The 16,328-nt window shown below is 36.7% G+C and overlaps 1 protein-coding gene across 8 annotated transcripts in view; it reads left to right on the top strand.

Annotated features, from left to right (window-relative positions):
* The window catches only part of LOC128209128 (myosin heavy chain, non-muscle-like), a 49,873-nt gene that overhangs the window by 23,476 nt on the left and 10,069 nt on the right, over nucleotides 1-16,328 (top strand). For all 8 annotated transcript variants that reach the window (XM_052913032.1, XM_052913013.1, XM_052913022.1 and 5 more), the window contains 22 exons: nucleotides 13-131; nucleotides 551-703; nucleotides 2,461-2,631; nucleotides 3,096-3,260; nucleotides 3,495-3,609; nucleotides 4,313-4,494; nucleotides 4,721-4,912; nucleotides 5,355-5,515; nucleotides 5,773-5,881; nucleotides 6,446-6,649; nucleotides 6,910-7,058; nucleotides 7,426-7,696; nucleotides 8,136-8,284; nucleotides 8,679-9,036; nucleotides 9,391-9,702; nucleotides 10,540-10,692; nucleotides 11,005-11,103; nucleotides 11,530-11,711; nucleotides 12,066-12,246; nucleotides 12,878-13,090; nucleotides 13,484-13,720; nucleotides 16,151-16,293. In XM_052913032.1, coding sequence (XP_052768992.1) covers nucleotides 13-131; nucleotides 551-703; nucleotides 2,461-2,631; nucleotides 3,096-3,260; nucleotides 3,495-3,609; nucleotides 4,313-4,494; nucleotides 4,721-4,912; nucleotides 5,355-5,515; nucleotides 5,773-5,881; nucleotides 6,446-6,649; nucleotides 6,910-7,058; nucleotides 7,426-7,696; nucleotides 8,136-8,284; nucleotides 8,679-9,036; nucleotides 9,391-9,702; nucleotides 10,540-10,692; nucleotides 11,005-11,103; nucleotides 11,530-11,711; nucleotides 12,066-12,246; nucleotides 12,878-13,090; nucleotides 13,484-13,720; nucleotides 16,151-16,293 — 4,018 coding nt within the window. The remainder of the gene's footprint in view (nucleotides 1-12; nucleotides 132-550; nucleotides 704-2,460; nucleotides 2,632-3,095; nucleotides 3,261-3,494; nucleotides 3,610-4,312; nucleotides 4,495-4,720; nucleotides 4,913-5,354; nucleotides 5,516-5,772; nucleotides 5,882-6,445; nucleotides 6,650-6,909; nucleotides 7,059-7,425; nucleotides 7,697-8,135; nucleotides 8,285-8,678; nucleotides 9,037-9,390; nucleotides 9,703-10,539; nucleotides 10,693-11,004; nucleotides 11,104-11,529; nucleotides 11,712-12,065; nucleotides 12,247-12,877; nucleotides 13,091-13,483; nucleotides 13,721-16,150; nucleotides 16,294-16,328) is intronic.

The following is a 16,328-nucleotide window of genomic DNA, read 5'->3' as shown; positions in this document are numbered from 1 at the left end:
TCTATTTTCCAGTTGCCCAGAAGGCGTGTCACCTGTTGGGCCTGCCTGTTACCGCTGTAACCCAGGCTTTCCTCCGCCCCAGGATTAAGGTGGGGCGGGACTACGTGACCAAAGCTCAAACAAAGGAACAGGTATGGCCCTTTTATGCAGCAAATGATTATCCACCTTAAACATAGTTGTATGTAATCATTTAATGAATGATACAAAATAACCCTTCTTACTTATAAAGCTATAGATGTATCAACTGGTAAACTTCTGCAGGGTTACTCAAGTTCAGCATTCATCCTGAAATCAAGATTGAGAGCTTTTAACTCAGGACTATTGTAAATTGAAAAATAAATACTGACACATTAACATCAAAACTGTAGGAAGTACCTCGAAATGGAAAATAAATGACCTTGGAAACAATTTTAAATGGGACTAAGCCCCTTCACTCTGCTTTGGGCTTTACCCTCATAATCAAACAGAGCCCTGGCTATTTTTCAGGATTGACAATTATCTGCTGTTAGAAGGAATAACCATGTCAATTAAACATGTGTGTGTGTTGTAGGTTGAGTTTGCTGTGGAGGCTTTGTCGAAGGCTTCCTATGAGCGTATGTTCAAGTGGCTGGTGACGAGGATCAACAAGTCTCTCGATAGGACCAAGCGGCAGGGAGCTTCCTTTATCGGCATCCTCGACATTGCCGGATTTGAAATCTTCCAGGTACTGTTTTGGCTGATTTGACAAAAATAGTTAAAAAAATAACAGAGTGGAAATATGATGAATGATTAGCAAAAGGCATAAGATATATAGGAAGCAAAATATTAAAGTAGCCAATTTACAAAATTCTTTTTTAAACAGTTATTATTTTAAACTCAAACTTACAAAGAGGTATCACAATTTGATGTTCGACAAAATAGTTTGGTGATAAAAGCTAGCTCAAAATTGGAACAGCTATTTAATGATGTATGATTACAGATATCAAAATATGGGGAACCATCTTTCTTAGTCTGTTACGAATAGTTAAGTTTTTTGAATATCATCAGTTCTCCCAGATGTGTAATTTATTGAAGGGTAATTGCAAGGTTACTCCTTGACCAATGATTCTAGTAGATCTATAATATAAAAAGTTGCTGGGTTCCTATGGTAAGATTTCAAGGGTTGCAACTTACAGTATGGGTTTAACCCTGCTTTAAGAAAATACCTTAAAAATGGACAGTAGAGAAAAAAATCGTCTGATCCAGTTTTTCTATTCCTTACTTGCCTGTATAAATGATTAAATGTCTTTTACTGCTTTATCCATGCACATGGTATTATTATTTAAAACACATGAAGCGAAGCAGAAAAAAAAGAGGAAATTAATTTATTAAAAAGGTGTTTAGTACTACGTTTTACTTGATCCTAGCTTAGTATGTAGAAGTGTGTATTCCTTTGCATATTTGTTTAAGATATTCAATTAATTGTGGATGCTTGTTGTATTTCAAGGCGAGAGATAAAAAATCTCATGAAAAAATGAGAGTAAGCTTCTCACGTTTGTGCTGTTTATGTTAGATTCATGCCGTTTTGTACATTTTGATATGGCGTTGTTAGTTAGTTTCTCCAGGAAGAAACAAGCAAGCATTTCTGACTTTGTCTTCATATTGCTTACATGTTTACCTCATGGAAAAATATGCATGTGAAGACTGCCTTGGTACTTTTTTTAAAAGTGATAGTTAAATGGTCTTTGATTCAACAAGAAAACAAGAGAGTGAAAGTAGTCTAGTTGTTGAGGAGTCTGCCTTTCACCCGAGGGATTCAATCCCCTCCAGGGATACATTCTCTTGGTTTCAACAATGGACACAAGTAATGGTTTTTACCCAGGAAACAGTCACAAAATGTTTCTAAAAGCTTTCATTACAATTGAGCTAAAAGAAATTAGTATAAACAAACAATAAAACCTTTTTTGAAACATAGCAATTTAAATTTTGCCATTCTAATTCCAAGGTCAAATTGTTCTAAACAGCATGATGAAATTGTTACGTTGTTACTGTCTGTTTGTTTTTGATCATCATTTTTGATATCTTCTGAGGCTCTCTTATTCAATTCTATTTCATGTTCTTGAAGTTCAAAGTTTCAATTTGTCTTCTTTTATTAGTATTATCTTTATTAAAGTACTTTCTGCTTCTTGTAATACATCCAAGTTTTTTTTAAGGAATATTAAGTTATTGTGTACTGGCAGGTTCTTCGGATGAGTTATGGTCTCTTGTTATTTGATTTCTTTTAAATAAAAAAACAAAACTTTTCTGGTGGAATTTTCTAACACTGATGACTAGCCTAGTTTTTTTAAAGACATGTCATTGTATTTTTTGTTCTTAATATGAAAAATTGACCATAATATCTGTATTTACAGTGATATATGTCTATGCAAGGATAGCTATTATTTTTGAAGTCCTAAAATGTCTCCTATTAATGTGTTTTCCAATTTGGACTTGAAATTTCAGATGAACTCATTCGAGCAGCTGTGTATCAACTACACAAATGAGAAGCTCCAGCAGCTGTTCAACCACACCATGTTTATTCTCGAACAAGAAGAGTACCAGCGTGAAGGAATTGAGTGGAAGTTCATCGATTTTGGTCTTGACCTTCAACCCACCATTGACCTTCTTGAGAAGGTATGTGACTAGTGAAGTTAGCAAAAGTAAAAACCAAAATAAGTCTATAATAAATTAAAATTTAAAATTTAAAAACTTTAAACTGGAACTTCAAAATTTTATGCTTTGACCTTCAGCCGACAATCAATCTGCTGAAAAAAGTCAGTAGTTGAGGTTTTGCCGTGATCTAATCTACTTCAGTTTAATAAGGGTAGTATATAAATTGCACGCTGCTGTTAATTAATAGAAATAAAATGAAGAGGAAATGTTTTAAAGGGAAAAAATATACCACATCACCCAAGGCAATCAGGAAATAAATGATCAGTAATTAAAGCATTCATACAGCTTTTGTCAAAAGTAGAAACATGAAAATATGTTTGACATTTTTTTCTCTTGAATGTTGGTCCTATGCCACTTTTAAAGGGGGATGTTGGAGTACATCCTGACCTTAAAATTTCACCTACCCTTGTCTATTAACATTTCAGCCAATGGGCATCATGGCTCTCCTGGACGAGGAATGTTGGTTCCCGAAGGCCACCGACAAGACATTCGTAGACAAGCTGGTTGGACAACATTCCACACACCCCAAGTTTGAAAAACCAGACTTCAGAGCGGAGGCTGACTTCTCACTTATTCACTATGCTGGAAAGGTCGGTTGAATATTAAATTTCTTAAAAAATATTTGTTTTAAGTCTGTGAGAAGAATATAACATTCTTGAAGTTTTGTGCTTAGTTGAAATAGACAGAAACGATAAAATCATTGTAATTAAAAAAAATGTTTTTGAGTTGAGCATGAAGAATTTGATGAAATTAAAGAATATAAAAGCAAATGAAACAGAGCTGTGAGAATCCACCTGTAAGCAAAATTGTATTTGTTTCTCTAGGTTGACTACAGTTCAGAGAAGTGGTTGATGAAGAACATGGACCCTCTCAACGAGAACGTTGTCTCACTCCTGCAGACCTCTTCGGACGCATTCGTGGCCGCTATCTGGAAGGATGGTACGTATCTTGTTCTTGGCATTGTCATTTCAAGTGACACTCTTATTCAAAATCAATACATACACATGAATTACAAACAGAAATTTTGACTGATAAACCATTAACTACTTACTTTATAATTCATTTATGGAAAATATAAACTACTGATAACAAGATTGTAAGCGTGAATTTAATAGCAAAAAGCGCAAAAAAATTAAATGATTGGTGAATGCTAAAAGATTTACTGTAGTCTACTAAAGTCTCATAAGGTAGACATAGCGTGTTTTATGCTCATTTCTTTCAAATTAAACTCGGTATCCTTCATAAGAACCATTGTTTTTGACATTTATTCATCCTTTTTGGAATATTAAAACAATATTATTAATTTTGGTAAATTTTATTTGGGAGTAAGAGTGCATCTTTCAGTTGTGACACTTGATATATTGCTCTTTCAACGGTTTGTTTTCTGTTTTCCCTCCCCAAATGGCTGAGGTATTTTCATAGCCCTGGTGTCGGTAATGGCATTGGTGATAAAAGCGTGCTCAAGCTTTGAACAACACACAAAAATTCAATTACTTTTATGAAACTTTGTCCATATCGTTTAAATTAATGTGCACATGAGTAGCAAGATCCATAACTTGAGCTGAAATAGTGTGTCTCTTGATATGTTTACCGCAGTTTGAGCCTTCCTTTAATATAACCATGAACTTATCCCTAATTTCAGCTGAGATCGTTGGTATGGGAGCAGCTACGGGCGGTGACACGATGTTTGGGTCTCGCACCAGGAAGGGAATGTTCCGTACCGTGAGCCAGCTTTACAAGGAACAACTGGCTAAGCTCATGGCCACTCTCAGAAACACAAACCCCAACTTTGTACGCTGTATCATTCCAAACCACGAAAAGAAGGTTTGTACAGTGCATTTACATTAAAACTTAACTTGGATTGAAAATATACTCAATGAAATATGCATTACTAACCATAAAGGATTTGATTTTGTTTTTGAATGAAGCAATAACTTTTTGTTTCAATATTTTTATAAAAATTCAGTATTAAATTGTGGTATTTGAAAATGAAAAGTGATGTTACATTTCTGTGAATCAAATTCGCTAAATGCTTATTTCCATCTTGCAGGCTGGGAAGATTGACTCTCCGCTGGTCCTAGAACAGCTGAGGTGTAATGGCGTGTTGGAGGGCATCCGTATCTGCAGACAGGGGTTCCCCAACCGTATCCTGTTCCAGGAGTTCAGACAAAGATACGAGATCCTCACACCCAGTGCCATCCCTCGAGGATTTATGGACGGCAAGAAAGCCGTCGAGAAGATGGTGAGATTATTCGTTTGATAGTTAAATATTCCTGGTTATATACAATCGGAGTTAAAACTGCAGCTGAGTTTAATAATTGGATGTGTAGACCTTTCTGATATAAAGCATTTACAATGTTAACATTTTCAGTGAATCTTGATAATTTTGCATTGAATAAATGTAATAAGGCCATTTCATTGTTACTTATTTGAAACAGAAGTACAATTATCAAGATCAGGAATCCTTTCATCAAGAATCTTCAGAGAGATTTTGTATCTAAGGAAGCATTTCAGTTCAGTACTCCTGTTAAATATTCTCGTGGGAACAGAATTGTCTGCAGGATTCTTGGTGGAATTGCCTCAAGGAACTCTTATGGCTTCATAAATAAACATTTATTAACATATGTTTCACAAAATTGATAATCAAATATTTGAACTCATTGACAATGCTCTTCTCCCTGCAGATCAATGCCCTGGAGTTGGACCCTAACCTGTACCGTGTTGGTCAGAGCAAGATCTTCTTCCGTGCCGGCGTGTTGGCTCATCTGGAGGAGGAGCGAGACCTGAAACTGACCGATGTCATCGTCACCTTCCAGGCACTGTGCAGGGGAATGCTTGCCAGAAGGTACACAGTCACATGAAGTGGGGAAATATGGTTTTAAAGTGTGCTTATTTTACACATTATCAATTGAATGTTTAGAGGTTTAAATTTTTGCAATATTAATGGTATTGTGATTGTAGGAATTGAGGATCATCACATACTTATATAGGGCAGGATGTTTTAAATACATGCATAAAGATCAAAGGTTACGAAGGCAAGCCAGATAGTAATGAAATCTTTATGGAAATGAATCCTTATGTTATGCCCTTGGTCCATTATAGGGCATTTTACCGACGTACCCAGCAGCAGAGTGCTATCCGTGTTATCCAGAGGAACTGTGCCGCCTACCTGAAACTGCGCAACTGGTCATGGTGGAGGCTGTTCACTAAGGTCAGTGGGGGCATGATGACTAATGTGAACGATTGAAGATGCTTTGTATAATTGCAAGTTATGAATCAAAGCATCCTGCTCAATGTTCCAGCAACCAGCAAATTTGGAGATGGATGGAAAATATGCCTGAAATGCATGGCTTTAAAGAATTATATTGTGAGGCAGGTACAGAGTTTTGAGAAAAAAATGTATGTGTTACTGGAACAGGCACTTTATTGTATACTTAATTTGAAATAGGCATTGTCATTATGTGACTTCATATGTTTTTTTCCTATTTCGAAATATCACTTATTGCTTATATTAATAAAGATTTTAGCCAATATTTTTAGTTTAAGTTGAAATGACCATAGTGTCATATTTCCGTTACTTTGCTACATATTTGTGTAGAATACTTATTCTAGAACTTACCATTAACACAAAGTTGTGAAAATAGAACGAACTTTTCTTTTACAAATGTTATGTTTATACAGATCTAAGATATTGTTCTGACTAAGATCCTTTAAAGTAATGGGCCCAAGATTCGTAACTACAACACTCATAACTCCTTCAACTCTTTATGTACAGGTGAAGCCGCTGTTACAAGTGACAGGACAGGAGGAAAAGCTGCACACCATTGAGAGTGAAATGCAGAAGTACAAGGATAACCTGGAGCGTCAGAAACAGGAGACTGAGGAGATGGAGAGGAAATATGCCCAGATCATTGAGGAGAAGTCCATCCTCGCCGAGCACCTGCAGGATGAGACAGAGCGTTGTGCAGAGGCCGAGGAGGTGGGAGTTTTTCTGTGGTTTAATACAGGATTAAATAGATAAGGAACACAAAATAAAAGAAGAACGATCTTTGATGCTTTAAGATCAGACTTTGTTGGTTGTCTTTTTTCACATATTTGCATAATTATTTCGCAACAGAATTTCATGTGGTTTTCAGGTTGGATCTAACATTACATGTACCTCATATCTTCCAATAAGCTTTGTCCATAATCAACTCCCACCCCTCGCCCATAACCAACCCCTACCCCTCCTGGTTTCAGTCCCGTCAGCGTCTGGTACTGAAGAAGGAAGAGCTGGAAGATATTCTACACGATATGGAGCTGCGTGCTGATGAGGAAGAGGAGAAGATAGGTGCCATGATTGAGGAGCGCAAGAAATACAACCAGACCATACAGGACCTAGAGGAACAGTAAGTGACCTTAAACAGGGTTAAGGCCCAAACATTTGGCTGTTTGTCTTTCCATGACTAGTTTAACTCGCAAGCTGTAGCACACAGTCACATATGTACACAACTATACCATGTAAATACTTGAAGGAATAGCTAGTAACCTGGGTAGTAACGGTGGTCTCATTTTTTTTGCACCTCAAAATTTTCATTTTATGGCTAGGTCAGCTGTTTGAACAATTTGTACATAAAGATTTGATTTTGCACATTTGTTTTCAATTTAACTGTAACCATAAATGGTTAATAGGTTATTAGGTTGTTATAAAAATCCTCTGTTATGAGGGGAATGTTTCACTGATGTATTCATTATATTGTTTTTCTTGCCTTATAGATTAGAGGAGGAAGAATCTGCCAGACAGAAACTCCAGCTGGAGAAAGTTTCCGTTGATGCAAAGATCAAAAAGTTTGAAGAAGACATGGCGATCCATGAAGACATGAACCAGAAACTGAACAAGGAGAAGAGAAGCCTGGAGGAGAGACTGTCTGAGGTCAGCTCGTCCCTTGTCGAGGAGGAAGAGAAGGCCAAACAGCTTGGGAAACTGAAGAATAAGTATGAATCCATCATTGCTGAGCTTGAAGACAGACTACGCAAGGAACAGCAGGTATGAGGCCCTTTTGTTTTAAAATTAGATCAGCTAAGCATTGTGCGCAAGGATTGAATTTTTCCATTCTTGCCCGAAAAACATGATTTATACTTGTTCTTGCAAAAATTTAACCTTCAAACTAATTTGAAATCATAGTATAAGTCCTAAGAACATGACATTTTTACAGAGTTTGAATAATTTTGTAAAAAATGTTTTGTTCATCTTTATTTTATTTCGAACATAATTGCTCTTTAGCGAGACTGTTTAACTGCTTCTATTTGTCAAATACCTGGTTTCATTATTGTTACGGTTTGGTATACTGAAAGCAATTTAGCAAACATAAGTAATCATAATGGATAATTAAGAGGTGTGCACAACTTTGCAGGAAAGTTATTTTGATGATAGAAATGATTTATTTGCAAAAATTATTGCTCATAGCTCTCTCATATACCTGCAGGCTCGTCAGGAGTTGGAGAAGATACGTCGGCGTTTGGAGTCTGAGATTGCCGATCTTAAAGAGCAGCTGAATGAGAAACGGCAACAAGTAGAGGAACTACAGAGCCAGCTGGCCAGGAGAGAAGAGGAGATCCAGGGAGCTCTACAGAGGTATGTGGGAATCCAAAGGATGGAGGGGGAGATTTGAGTAGTTACGTAAAGGGTTCAGCTGACTACAGGAAGGGCAGGTTAAAGGATTGAGAGGAGGAGATACAGGGAACTCTACAGAGGTACGAGGGACTCTGGAGGAGGGGAGTGGGTTGAATTGTTAGATAAGTGGTTGAGCTGAATGACAGGCTGGTGATGGTGTCGTTAGTATAGTATTGCCTTGAGATTATAGGTGTCTGGTACCCATCAATATATTTCGGCTACATGTCTTAAGCCAAGTCTTATTCATAATAATAAGTTACATAGGCATTTTGTTTTAGGCTTTACTAATTTACTTAAAGTAATTTGAAAACATCATTTCATAGTATATAAACAATATTAAATGGTATAATTCCAGAGTGGATGAGGAGGGTGTAGTCAAGTTCACAATCCAGAAACAGATGCGGGAGATGCAGAATCAATTACAGGAGCTGAATGAAGACCTGGACGCGGAGAAGGATGCAAGGGTGAAAGCTGAAAAACAGAAGAAAGATCTGAACGAGGAGCTTGAGGCTCTAAAGACCGAACTTGAGGATTCTCTTGACACGACAGCTGCTGTGCAGGACCTGAGGGTGAAAAGGGAGGACGAACTGAAGGATTTAAAGGCTACCATAGATAGGAACCAGAAGGTTTACGATACTCAGGTTGCCGAGATGAGGGGCAAACATACTCAACAGATGGAAAAGTTCAATGAAGAACTGGAAAACGTCAGGAAGGTTGGTGTAGTGCCTTGCTTATTCTGGTGTTTGTTAAATCATTTATGGCTAAAGAAATATAGGAAATAAAAATTGAATTTAAAGCTTTATGAATATATGTCATTAATTAATTGGAAAAACTCAATAATTGCTTCTATTTTTTATGGGCTTACTGTATTCTTGCAATAGGGAGATGATGTATAGCGTTTTGAAGGTAATATTTACTAAATTCCTACACAATCAACATTCAGGTGCTTTTTCTTTTGTACTTGGTAAAATTTTATCAAGTCGAAACATTTTTTCCTGTTAAATGCAGTAACACAATTACTGTTCTGATAAGGTGACGGCCATACTTATGCAATTTTGTTTTCACAGACCAGGGCCCAGCTTGATAAGACAAAAACCACGCTTGAAGCTGAGAACCTAGACCTCTCTAACGACTTGAAACAAGTCCAGATGGCAAAACAGGAGTCTGAGCGCAAACGAAAACAGGCTGAACAGAGCATTGCTGAATTGAACATCAAACTGGCCGAGATTGAGCGTGTGAAGAATGAGGCAGCAGAGAAGGCAGCCAAGGGGGCCTCAGAGACAGAATCACTTGCCTCTCAACTGGAGGCGGCTGAGACAAAGAACATCCACCTCTCTCAGAAGTGCTCTTCCCTTGAAGCACAGCTGGCTGATGCCCAAGTAAGAGATGTGTTTGTAAAGGAAATATTTTTAAGGAATCTGATTTTCAAATATGTTGATTCTGGATGCCTGGTGACCCCAAAATATCAGGGATTATAATGTATATATAGAATGAATTTTGAAATCTGGATTGATAGCATTAAATTTCTTATTATTCTACAGTTTAAAGATTGTTTTCAGCTCACACATTTGCCAAAAAAAAAACAGTAGAATCTAAATGACTTTGGAAACATTTTCAAAAGGGTCTAAGTCCCTTGGTTCCCAGGTACTCAAAAAGACTTGTGGTTTGTTTTCAGCATTGACAATTATCATCTGTTAGAACCTTAAAATCTTATGGAAGCATTTTGAAAGGGTTTTATGTGCTGAGAAAGAAAATGTAAACTGAAAACGATGCTTAAGTCCCAATTCAGTTGATTAAAGAACAAAACATACAAACTAGAATAACCCTATCTATTTTGTGCTTACGGTTATTTATGTAACACATTACACAGCAGGTGTGCTAATTCCCAAACTGGTTAAGTGCGATGTCTATTATAAAGCGACTTCAACATTGATTCCGATATCAAGTAAAAAAAAAAAAAGGCTCTTTCTGCAGTCCGTCATCTGCTATACCACAAAGTCACTCTCTGTTCTCAAGCCTTGATTGCAAATATGATAAAAAAAATTTAAAGCATATATGACCTTAGGGCATGTAAATCATGTAAATCATGTGACAAACTGTTAATTCTTATGACTTAGCAGTTTTCAGAAATTATACAACATCTTAAGAAAAATATGAAGTAAAATAGATTTTGAAAACACTTGAATGATGATTATATGTTTTGCTGTCCACCATAGGAAATGGTCGAGGAGGAGACGCGTGGCAAACTTGCTGCACAGACCAAGTTCAGGCAGGAGCAGGATGAGAAAGAGGCCATGAAAGAGAGACTTGAAGAGGAGGAGGAGAACAGGTCGCACCATGAGAAACAGTTGCAGGACCTGCAGGCTAAGGTGGGCTCAGACGACTTTTTTATGCCAGCTGTTTTGACATACCATTTCCTTTCTGTCATTGTTGCCTCAATCTGATATTGGGGGAAATCTTATCATATGGATAAACCATCCAAAAATATAGTGAAGTAGAATTTTATTTGACCAGCTCTGTATACATTCTTACTTTGCTCAAAATAACCAAGAAATGCTTCATCTTTTGAGGAATAAGTTTATTCAAATGCCAGTCATATTATTAGCCCATCATATTATTCTCTAGCTTTCTTGTTTCTTTGTTTGGGTTTATGTCTAACATTACAATTCTTCTTTTCTAAGATTGTGGAGGTCAAGAAGAAGGCAGAGGAGGATGCTCGTAACAATGAGGCCCTTGAGGAGTACAAGAAAAAGATGTCTCGGGAGATGGAGACTTACCAGGTATGGAGGGGTGGCGATGTGAAAGGGTAATAGGAAAGGGGGAGGAAGCGCGTAACAATGAGGTCCTCCAGGAAAACAAAAAGAAAGTTGTCAGCGAGATAAAGACTTATCTGGTATCGAGTCATTGGAGTATAAAGGGGTGATAGGAAGGGAGGGTGGGGGATGCTTTTAACAATGAGGCCACAAGAAGAAAGTGGCTCATCAGACGGAGACTTATCAGGTATAAAGGGGTGGTGGTGATATGAGAATAGGAAGAGGGATGAGGGATGATTGTAACAACGAGGCCCTGGACAATTTATATCAACATGAAGGCTTGTCTATACAATAGACCAGGAGAATGTAAATATATGAAGATGGAAGGTGATCTGCACTGATGTAAATTGTTATAACAAAATTTTACTCTTAGTTCCATCATAATTGCTCCAGGTACAACTTGATGATAGTCGTGCTACCCAGGAGAGGCTGGAGAAATCTCGCCGTAAGCTCCAGGAGGAGGTTGATGATGCCAACATGGAGCTTGAGAAGCAGCGCGGCAGTGTTATGGCCATGGAGAAGAAACACCGCAAGTTTGACCAGCTGCTCAATGAGGAGAAGAATGTCTCAGAAAGGTCAGGGGTGGGGAGATGGCTGTTATGTTAAATACTATAGTGTATGTTGGAAATTGTTATAGACCACCAATATGTAAGAGAGCTTTGATTTTAAGATTAAAACATTAAAGTGATGCATTACATCTATTCATTTTAAAGCATGGTTTCACAGTTGAAAACTTTACTAAATTATCACAAATTTATTTTACCAAATGGGCATAACCAAAAATTGCAATTGAAAGATATTTTGGAATTGTGAAGGATTTTGGCCTTACTTGTTTTTGACCATTACCTTGTTGATAAAATGTACTATTGATTTTTTGTTTTAAAAAATACTTGTCGGCATTAAAATGTTCATTCCTGTCTAACCTTTAGACTGCGTGAGGAGAAGGATGCTGCAGAGAAGGAAAGTCGGGAGAAAGAGACCAAGATCCTGAACCTCCAGCGTGAGCTTGATGAGAGTCGAGAACGTCTGGAACAGATAGAGCGACAGAAGCTGTCACAGCAGCGAGAACTCGAAGACCTCTACTCCAGCAAGGATGACTTCGGCAAGAATGTGAGTTGGTGTTCTTATCATGATCTTCCCATCAGAATTTTTTTTCAAAAACTAGCCTAAACTTCTATAAATTTTTATGTAGAATAACAAAGAACATTCTAGCCTAACTCCACATTATTCATAAGAATTTCATTCACTGAACATCTGTTTGATAGCAAAAGGCTTGATTCTGATACATACAAAATATCATTACGGAATGTAAATTAATTGCAAAAAGACACACATTATTTGTGAAACCAAGACATAATACTCAAACGTTATAGGCATAACAACATTTATTTTTAGGAAATAAACCAAACTGTTTAAGCCCTGTTAAAATTGTTCATCTAGTGCCAGTATACACAACTTGGTAATTTTGACGCAATTTTTGTCGATTGTTGACACATTTTGACAGCTGGAAGTGCAATTGACATTTATTTACTGCTTTCGATTTTGGGATCAAATGTACATAGATATCAAGATTTAAGGCTGAAATTAGTAACTAGTCTGCCATAGCTCTTCTTTTCCATGCAGCAGTTGTTATCATCTAGATCTCAAGTTTTAACCTAAAAATCATTGAAAACTGAAGTAAAGTTTTTACACAAGAAGCAGAATTTCTTCACTATTTATATAAAGCAATCTATTGTTTCAGGTTCATGAGCTTGAGAAGGCAAAGCGTAACATGAATGAGCAGGTGGAGGCCCAGCGTGTACAGATAGAAGAACTGGAGGACGAGCTACAGGCTGCTGAGGATGCCAAACTGCGCATGGAGGTCAACATGCAGGCTCTGAAGGCACAGTTTGAACGTGACATGGCTGGACGGGATGATGCCGTGGAGGAGTCGAAGAAATCTCTTATTAGACAGGTAAGACTGGCCTAGTTTCATTTGTGTTAGAATTTGGTGGTTACTTAAATGCGTGCATTAGGGTTGGTTAAAGGAGGGTCATGGTAACTTCGGAATAAATTAGAGTGGTAGATCATTATCGCTCCAAACTTTTTATAGTCCTGCATCCAATTGTATAAAACCGAAAAAGTAACCCACAGGTCATTTTTTGGCAAGTTTGCATACCAAAGCAATTTGGGTAAATATCAACCAATCAATAACTTGAACCAAGCCAAAGAAATAACCACTTTTATTCATTTGGGTGCTGGCTTCTATGACAGGGTTTTGATCCTCATATTGTGTAGAGTTTTGGCAATACAGAGTCTTTGGTAACTGCCATGATAACAGTAAAATACAAAATGTTTTTATTTCTAGCTGCGTGAAATGGAGGCAGAACTTGAGGATGAACGTAAGCAGCGGTCGATCGCTGTCAACTCGCGTAAGAAGCTTGAGAGCGACATCAAGGACTACATGCAGCAAGTGGAGGCGGCTAATCGCGTGAAGGAAGATGCCATTAAACAGTTCAAGAAGATGCAGGCACAGATGAAGGAATTTGCTCGCGAGCTGGATGAAGCTAGAATGGCGCGTGATGAGATACAGGGCCAGTTTAAGGTAGGAACTTGGGTAGTAGCCCTGATTTAACTTTTATATTAATCATCGAATTTGGATGATAATTCCGAAAAATATGCTTTACATATCTTGTTTCTCTTTCAACTTTAATATGTTGGAAAAAAAATACTGATATTTATGTTTTGTTTTTTCATTCAAATTAAAGATTTATCTTGTGCATTAAAAATAAGAGAGCTTTCTTGCCAACATTTTCAAACAAATGAATTTTGGTTCTGAGGGAGGGTTAAAGGTCAAACAATTATGTCCCTAAGTTACGCCCCATCTAACGTCAAATCCTATATCAGCCCTGGTATTAATATCCAAAGTACAGAAGTGCATTTGGCAGATTTCACAAAAAAGGCAATTATTTGGCCCATTTGCTTTCATTTATTGTTATTGCATGTCAACGTCATATATACAGCAATTGCCTTTCCCAACCCAATAAGAACACCTAATAGAAGTGATTTGTATTAAAATAATGAAAATATTGTGTTAAATAAGGTAAAAAAATGTAAAAATATGCCGATATTTAGGACAAAAAAGACAGAAAATCTTCCCGGTACCAATATACCACTTTTTTGAGGATGCTTTTCAGTAACATCTGGTAAGTATTTTATTCTTGTCTGTTGAATAATGTTTGCAAGAAATGTTAATTAAAACAATAATATATCTAAAATGATTGCATTTCGTTCGTAATATACTTAAATTTTCGGTAATTGCGCATGGTGATAACGTTACGGTAATCTGTCCTCGAATTGTTGTGTAACATTAGCAGACATGATCCACTGCTAACTGTTTTAAGCCTAAACACACCTTTATTAAATCACTGAAAACAAAGACTACGTGTCGGATAAAAACAGTATTGCATGTAACAAGAAATTGGTCATTCCCGATCATAAAGTTTTTTAGGTCTAAAAATGTGTTAATGTTACTCAAAATCGATTCTGTCCCATTTTAGCATGACGATAGCACCTTTTCTATTCGTGAATAATTTACACCGACTGAGGGTTAACATCCGGGTAGCGATTACTTTTATATTGGACTGGTTCACAGTTGACATTGAAATGATAAAAATAGTGGTGAATACCGTTGATAAAAACTTAATCCAAGTTTGGCTCATTCTGTCCTTCGATGTAACGTTAACATTATGTCACGCTAGCATTAAGACAAGCGCTTAATAAAGCAAGAAAATCGTTGAAATTTGATGACTTTCCCAGAGTCAATTATTCGAACATAACAATGCCGTCTGTAAACTATCATTTGTAAGTATTCATTCATTAGGTACGTAGTTTATATTGAATTCATACCGCTTTTGTGTTTGATATCGTTATTTATTGGACAGAATTAAGAATTTTTGTGATTATCAATTGACCGTGTTTATCAATCATTTATATAGTTTGTTTTATACTGTATCAACCTCAAACAGTCTGTGGTAGGTCTGTATTTTAATTTGTTGTGAAACATTCTGTCCAACTGCTAATGTGACATACTGCTAATGTTACTCATTCTGTTTTGTGGTAACACTAGCACATACTGCAATTAGCAATTTATAATATATATGTTTAATATCAAAGGTAATGATAATTGCACCATACTAGAGACATTTATATTACCACAACAAAACATTTATGTTTATAGCTTATCTGATCTGATATAAAAAGAAAACCTATGTTTGCAGAAAGCATTTTCTGTCTTGTTGTCCAATTAGGGTTTGTTTCAATAAATTTATTTGAGAAAAACGAAACAATCTTTATTTTTTGTCTGTACAATCTGTTTTATAGATAAATGAACCATTTAGTGCAAGACAAAATACTTCTTAAGATCAAAATATTAAAAAAAAACAAGTTTTTACCGGCAATATTGTAACACTAGCACAAATGGTATGGTGATACAAAATTCTTTTTTTTTATAAAAATGCATGAATAAATCATTGCAAATGTTCTAAAATATGATAGATAAGATATTGCTGTAAAAGATTATGTTGAAATCACAAATCTGCAATAAATTTTAAAAATCAATATTCGCCGGGAACTTTTTGGTCACCAAAACGTGAAATCTGCCATTTACATATAGACGATAAATGGCTTATGCTATCAGACTGATGCAGACCGCTTCCAGGAGGAATTAAAACACTTGGATGTGTGCCTATGGCTGAAATTACATGTTCAATGATTGTTTAAGTCTAGAAACTGTGGTAACCTTTTCATGGGCTTCATGTATCAAATCAGTTTTAAAGGGACTAGACACCAGATGGTCCCAAAATTGCCAAATACAGTATTTCCTCAAAACAAGCCTGGATTAGTTAATACTAAGTTAAGTCAAGAATAGTATGTTCTTGAAAAAAAGTAGCGTTATTTAATCAGAAAGGCAAAGAAGAAGAACATTAAGACTCGCCTGTATATATTTTAATCACAATACTTCTTTGTAACTCAGGACACTGAGAAACGTCTGAAGAACCTGGAGACAGATAACCTAAAGCTTCAGGAGGATCTGGCGGCTGCAGAAAGGGCACGCAGGAATGCCGAGGCCGAGAGGGATGAACTCCAGGACGAAATCAGCGGCAACACCACTGGCAAGTAAGTAACCAAGGATAATGGTTGAAAAGTAATCC

The sequence above is a fragment of the Mya arenaria genome, chromosome 2 (assembly GCF_026914265.1).
Source record: "Mya arenaria isolate MELC-2E11 chromosome 2, ASM2691426v1".
NCBI lineage: Eukaryota > Metazoa > Mollusca > Bivalvia > Myida > Myidae > Mya > Mya arenaria.
This window is presented reverse-complemented; position numbering and strand designations above follow the sequence as displayed.